Source organism: Cajanus cajan, chromosome 1 (assembly GCF_000230855.2).
Source record: "Cajanus cajan strain Asha chromosome 1, NIPB_CcT2T_4, whole genome shotgun sequence".
NCBI classification, from domain to species: Eukaryota; Viridiplantae; Streptophyta; class Magnoliopsida; order Fabales; family Fabaceae; genus Cajanus; species Cajanus cajan.
Genome location: NC_138517.1, coordinates 90210238 through 90217954, shown reverse-complemented (window position 1 = coordinate 90217954; position 7717 = coordinate 90210238). Strand labels below are relative to the sequence as shown.

Genomic DNA, 7717 nt, shown 5'->3' with positions numbered 1-7717 from the left:
TGTTCCTAGTTGTCCTAGGCAATCCAACCACAAAGTCCATAGTGACACTATCCCACTTCCACTCAGGAATCTCCATCAACTGTAAAACCCCTCCGGGCCTCTGATGCTCAATCTTCGCCTTCTGACAAGTCAAACAAGCGGCTACAAACTCTGTTATCTCCTTCTTCATACCAGGCCACCAAAAACTTTTCTTGATGTCTTGATACATCTTAGTCATACCAGGATGTATGCTAAGACGACTCATGTGTCCCTCCTCTAGAACAACTCTCCTCAACTCTGAATCACAAGGCAGACAAATTTGACCTCTGAATCTTAGAATCCCATCAGTACCAAGCTGAAAACCAGCTGCCCTCTCAGTACCAAGTAATCCCAAAGTCCTTAACAACTCTGGATCCTGTAACTATTTAGTTCCCACCTGCTTCAAGAACTCATTAGTTATGGTGATCATACCACAGCTAATGTGATCCTGAACAACCTCCACCTCTAGTCTCAAATCTCGGAACTGTTCAATCAACTCCAACTCCCTAATCATCATAGCCGACATGTGAATGGATTTCCTACTCAATGCATCAGCTACCACATTCGCCTTTCCAGGATGATACATCAACTGGAAATCGAAGTCCTTTAGAAATTCCATCCACCTCCTCTGCCTCATATTCAACTCTTTCTGATCAAACAGATATTTCAAACTCTTGTGATCACTGTATACACTGAATCTCGCACCATACAGATAGTGCCTCCACGACTTCAAGGCAAATACCACAGCTGCAAGCTCCAAATCATGAGTAGGATAATTTCTCTCATGGGTCTTCAGTTGCCTCGAAGCATATGCCACTACTCTCCCTCCCTGCATCAACACACAACCTAACCCCTGGTGAGAAGCATCACAGAACACATCAAAATGCTCACCAGTGTTAGGTAACACCAAAACTGGAGAAGTGGTTAACCGTCTCTTTAGTTCCTGAAAACTCTGCTCACAAGCGTCCGTCCAAACAAAAGGTTGATCTTTTCGAGTCAGTTGAGTCAAAGGCATTACTATTCGAGAAAAACCCTCAATGAACCTCCGATAGTAACCCGCCAACCCAAGAAAACTCCTAATCTCTGTAGCAGTCATCGGACGCTCCCACTGAATCACAGCCTCCACCTTGGCTGGATCTACTGCAATCCCCTCTGCCGATATCACATGCCCCAAAAATCTCACCTCGGACAACCAAAACTCACACTTGGACAGTTTGGCATACAACTGTCTCTCTCTTAACACCTCCAAAACCGACCTCAAATGCTCACGATGATCCTCCAATGATCTAGAATACACCAAAATATCATCAATGAAGACCACCACAAATCTGTCCAAGAACGGTCTAAAGATCCTGTTCATGTAATCCATGAACACTGCTGGAGCATTAGTGACACCAAAAGGCATCACCACATACTCATAGTGACCATACCTAGTCCTAAAGGCAGTCTTCGGTATGTCACTCTCCTTCACCCTAATCTGGTGATATCCGGATCTCAAATCAATCTTTGAAAACACTGAAGCTCCCCTCAGCTGATCCATCAAATCATCAATCCTTGGAAGGGGATATTTATTCTTTATCGTTAATTTATTCAGCTGCCGATAATCAACACACAAACGGGCCCCACCATCTTTCTTCTTCACTAACAGTACAGGAGCACCCCAAGGAGAAACACTGGGCCTCACCATCTTTTTCTCCAACAAATCCTCAATTTGTGTCTTCAGCTCTACCAACTCAGCTGGAGCCATCCTATAAGGAGTCACTGATACCGGTCCTGCACCTGGTACCAGATCAATGCTAAACTCAACATCACGCCTGGGTGGCAATCCTGGCACATCATCTGGAAACACCTCAGGAAATTCACTGACAATCTCGATCCCAGCGATAGCTCTCTCTGTCTCAATACTCAAAGTTGCAAACAACATGAAGCACTCAGCTCCATCCCTCATCAACTGCTCAGCCTGACCCGCTGATACCAACACCTCATCCTCCAACTGAGGAAACATCAACTCTTTCCGAGCACAATCTATAAGGATGTGATGGGCAGATAACCAATCCATCCCTAAGATTATGTCGATATCCACCATGGGCAACACAATCAGGTTCACTCGGAACCTCCTACCAGACACCTCTATCGGGCATCTCACACACATCTCCGACGTCACCACAGAAACTGAAGCCGGAGTAGACACAAACAAATCAACATGCAAGGAAGATACTGACAAACCCAATCTCTTCACACAATCAACAGAAATAAAAGAATGCGTGGCTCCAGAATCGAATAAAAATAAAACATCCTCACCTGCTGCCTTCCCCTTTCCCTTCACTAAGTCTGATGAAGTAGAAGCCTCTGCACCTGACAATGCAAACACTCTCCCCGCAGCTGTAGGTCTGGGTGGCCTCGGGGCACTCCCAGATGAAGTCGCCGGTGTCTGACAATCTTTAGAGATGTGGCCTGGCCTACCACATCTGAAGCAAACATTCCCCGGAAGGGAACAATCTCTCACCATATGTGCTCCTCCACATCGATAACACCGCATCGACTGTGCTCCGCCCTGAGGAGTAACAGGTCGAGGTCCCCTACTAACAGCTCCTCTCTGAGACTGTACAGGTCTGTCATAAGGTCCCCTCTGCTGGCCTCCCCTCCTGGACCCAGATGATCCCTCCTGAACTCTAGCAGCCTTGCCGCTGCTACCACCACTCTCCAAACTCTCAACAGTCTTTGCCTTCTCAACCAAGGCAGGAAACTCTACTATGGACATGGGGACTATAACCCTCTTCAGCTCGTGCCTCAATCCCTCCGCAAACTTTCTACATCTCCAAGCCTCAGATATGGCCTGAGAGTAGAAACGAGCTAGATGCTCAAACCTCATAGCATACTCAGAAACAGACAAGCTCCCCTGATGTAATCTCATGAACTCTGCCTCCTTAGCGTATCTAACGCTATCCGGGAAATATTTCTCCAAAAAGACCCTCCTGAAGCAATCCCAGTCAACAGGCACACCCCTGCTCTCTAACATCTGCCTGGTGCCTCTCCACCAGTACTCAGCCTCGCCCCCCAGCATGTAAACTGCATAAGCCAACTTTCTCTCATCAGAAGATCCTAAAACACTAAAAATCTTCTCCATATCCCTCAACCACTGATCCGCCACATCAGGATCTGAATCCCCTCTGAACTGAGGAGGCTGACATCCCCTGAACTCTGCTAAATCTCTCCCCTCCTGAGAGACCACCGGTCTAGCTGCATCAGCCGCAGCTCTAGCTGCCTCAGCCGCAGCTCTACCTGCCTCCATATGAGCAAAGTGAGCACTCTGCTGCTGCATCGCCATGGCTATCATCTCCATGGCCCTAGCAATCTGGTCATACTGGGGTCTCACCATACTACAAGAATTCAAACATCCTATTAGTAACATAATACCCCCACAATTCACCAAAGGCTAACACATATCAGAGATATGACACAACAGAAACCTAGAAGGATCACTCCCCACATAGTATCCTAAAAGACTCGACCGGCTCTAATACCATAAAAGTGTAACGACCCGCCACGGTCTCTACACTTTGTGGAATCGCACTACAACTAGTTAACTAAGAGAATATTAAACTGGATAACACATACATACAGGCATAAATATAAAGATCGAAATAATTAAGTTTCTGTATATAAAATATAGCACCATATATGTACAGTCATCCCAAAATATTCCTTAGTGCCGGTCAAGCACTGACAAAAAAAATGTTACCCAGAATGGTAACTCAAAACACGAGACTCAGCTCCTCGTCTCACAACGATCATCTCTACTCCCAAGCTATCCCTGACCTGCTCCCATACCAAGTATGATCATCGCAGTTCCACCACATGGAAAACAGAAGGGTAAGCTAGAATTCAAAGATCAATAATACAAGTACAGAATAAAAATTCTATACTACACATGCATCCCAAATCCTGTCCCTAAGGAACCTTTCATCTCAATCAATCATTCATTCACCAAACATGAAGTCAAACACCACACTTCATCATATTAATAATCATGCAATGAATGCAACTCATGACAGATAGGCATACATATCAATCATCTAATGCGTCGTCACGCATACACCTAGGAGATCTCCATAACAATAGAGCTGTATAAGTGACATTCCATCCTACCGAAACCACCCCAACCGTTTTCACGCCCAATGCGCCCGCTCGGTCACAGCTAAACAGGATATATAATCCTCACTCGGGTTTACTCGGATGATGTCACTTACACACTTGGAAGTCCAGATCCACCGTCAGGTATAGCACAGCTGGGTACGGGCTTACCACGACCTTGGCATGCATTAACCAAGTCAATTGTGGAGTTCGCCCACCGACTATCCGCAAGGATCCACGCACCTTCCTGAGTACTTGGTTAAGGGAATAACCCTCGACCTCATACCCCGCTCCAACACTAGCTAAGGACTTAGAGGAGACTCACCCAACCCAGTGGCCTATCTGAGCACCACTCTCCCAAATCCAGTGGCCTCCCAGAGCACCACTCTCATATATTAGTGGCCTATCCAAGCACCACTCTCAAGAGACTCTATGTGAGCTCTTCCAGTTCGAAATATTTTTCCTCTCCTCAAGTCCTAGGCTAGACTCATGCCATAGGCATCACATGCAATCATGCATCATACATCATAATGGTCTGCCCACCATCATGATCAACAACCATACACATGTCATAAGACATCACATGCAATAATGCATCATACATCATAAATGGTCTACCTACCATTATGATCAATACATACCATATGAACGTATCATATTCAAACATTCATATATATCATCACAAAGCATACATATGAATCACACCTCACCATACATCATATATCATACATACATGATCTAAAACTTCAACTTTAAACATGCATAAGCATCAATTCATTCATAAATATATTCAAGCACAGTGCCGTCAACTCGCGCCTGGCCTAACACCAACCCAAGAGCTCTAAGCTCTTCCACGCCTGATACGCTCAACCTGCGTCCGACCTAAAACTATTCAGAGAGTTCAAAATTCTCATCCAAACTAACAAATTCAGCCACATGCAAACAATCTAGCTTCCCTTACCTGAAGATTGGCTCAGATAGCCAAAGACTGAATCAAAAGTATAATTTCCCCTCGAGGCTCAACTCGAAACTTCAGTCCTCCCAAAACAAGCTTTCTAATCTGAAATTCAAGAAAAGACAGAAGGAGTTATTGATCTAGAGGAGAAAAGGAGTTAAACAGAGAAATTTGGGAGAGAAAGGAGCTCACTGACCCAGAGACCTTCTCTCTAAAACTTCTCTCTAGAACCATAACTCCTCACGGCCCCCCCTTCACCCCTATTTATAGGCAATCCGGAGTGGCCAGAACGGCCCGTACCGATACCGGAACGGCCCGTTCTGAACTCCCAGATCACGCACAAAATCCACGCTCAGAACGGCCCGTTCTGAAAACAGAACGGCCCGTTCCGGGACTCATCCAGAACGGCCCGTTCCGGGACTCATCCAGAACGGCCCGTTCTCCCTCCGGAATAGCCCGTTCTCCTTGCCGGAACGGCCCGTTCTCAACTACAATATGTAGTTCAATTCAGTAGTGTGGAACGGCCCGTTCCAGTTTGGGAACGGCCCGTTCTGGGCTACTGAATCAGCCTCTTTTTTTTTTTTTTTTTTTTTTTTTTTTTTTTACAATGTTACAATACGCACCAAAACCCGCGCCCAGCGCGGGGAAGGCAGAGACCTCCCTTGGTCTCGCGCCCAGCGCAATTTAAATTTGCGCTCAGCGCCCACAAGGTTGAGACTCCTGAGGAGTCTCACGCCCAGCGCGACAAGGGGCGCGCTCAGCGCCCAAAAGAAGAACCAAAACCTGCCGCTGGTATCGCGCCCAACGCGGTCCAAGTCACGCCCAGCGCGGGCCAGCCAGAGACCCACATTCTCAAGCGCGCTCAGCGCACTCATCATTGCGCTCAGCGAGCTTGGCCAAATGGGGTCTCCTGGTGGCCACGCGCCCAGGCGCAAAGAATCGCGCTCAGCGCGAAGCTCAGCAGCGGCCAACCATTTTCGAAAAACTCTTCAAACAATCTGCAAAACAACCAGAAACTTCACATGCAATCGGTTCGAATCACTACAATTTCATCCAAGAGTCCAAAAATACCACCTTTTTCAACATGCAACAACAAATCAAGGATTTTCCCCAAAATTTCTCAACAACCCCGAAACCCCAAAGAAGACAAGCTTTCTTTCAAATCCAGCCATGAATCAGCTGGAAAAGAATGAAGGAGAAGAGAAGCTTGGAAGTGAACGGAGAAGAAATCAGCTGGAGGAAATCAGTTCACACCCGCTAAGCACCTTCAGCTGCCAAGAATCGCCACCAGCAAAAAAGAGAAAAGGAGAAGTGAGTATTTGGAGAGAAAATGAGTTGTGCGGGGAAGGGTGAGTGAGGCTGAGAGAAAAAAAAATGTAAGGGTGAAAATGGGAAATGAAAGAAAATAAGGTCCTCACAATAAGAACTAAATTTGTTTAAAAAACACTTAAAAACTCATTTTGTTTATATTATATAATAATAAAAATATTGCTGCATGTGTTTTTAAACTTCTAAAATTAAACTGAAATCATGAATAAAAATAAACTAAAATAAAATTAATGTTTAAAATTATTTTAAAATTATATTATTTTATTGGTTGAGATCTAAGTGAATTTATAGATTGAAGACAAATCATTGAAAAATATAATAATTTTATTGGTTAGAGGCTTAACATAATCTTTCTACAAAATGTGAAAATATAATAATATAATAGTAAAAAAAAATAGTATACGTATATAAATTGACATTTCTAATATTATAAGACTACTAATTGCATAATAATTTTTAAATTCATTAATTAACTTTTATCAAACTAACCTATATATTAAATATAGATAAATATATGTACTAAACAATAATAACTTTAATATATTCATCAATTTTATGAGAAAATTTATTTTTAAATATTTTTTTTATACTTGACAAATTAAAGTCTGAGTACATGATTCATCAAATTTTGAAGACAAATAAACGGTCTCAATAATTTATTTTCATTAATTTAACTGATTAAAGTAAAGTCAACACCATCTTTGTACATTATTATAACAATCTAAAAATATCATGCATATATAACTAAAAACCAGCTTAATAAGGTTGAAAGGCTTAAAAATATCATTCATATATAACTAAAAACTAACTTGATAAAACTGAATTTAAAAATTAGGTCACCCAATTTTATGTGCTTACAATATTGACCAGGACATGACATGATCATAAATATTACAATTACACAAAATATTTTATAAAAAATTGTTAAATGTTACATTATTAATTAGTAAGAATTAACTATAAACAAAAAATTAACAATTGATTTTGATAAAGATATTTTTTTTGATATATTTTAATATCACTAAGAATTGTGGCGTTATCAAAACTAAAATTACTTTTATATTTTGATATTTATTATTAAAATTTTAATTTTAAATAAATATATTAAATTTAATATTAACAAAACTAAAGTGATAATAATTATGACGAATTGGCCAGTGCTCAAATTGAAATACATTTTGAGATATGTATTTGTTTTAATTATTAAAAATATCTGTTTTTATGAAAATATAATATATAAATAATATTTATTCTCTTCTTTTTATTTTACTTTGGAGGAAA

At 42.0% G+C, this 7717-nt stretch overlaps 1 protein-coding gene across 1 annotated transcript; it reads right to left on the bottom strand.

The window, feature by feature from the left end:
• Positions 1-285: 285 nt before the first annotated feature.
• On the bottom strand, positions 286-5451 carry LOC145953826 (uncharacterized). Its single transcript, XM_083067585.1, has 2 exons — positions 5114-5451; positions 286-3398 (listed from the first exon to the last, which is right to left on the bottom strand). Exon 2 carries the CDS (start codon positions 3395-3397, stop codon positions 401-403), a length of 2997 nt encoding a protein of 998 aa, XP_082923711.1. The 5' UTR covers position 3398; positions 5114-5451; the 3' UTR covers positions 286-400.
• Positions 5452-7717: the final 2266 nt, after the last annotated feature.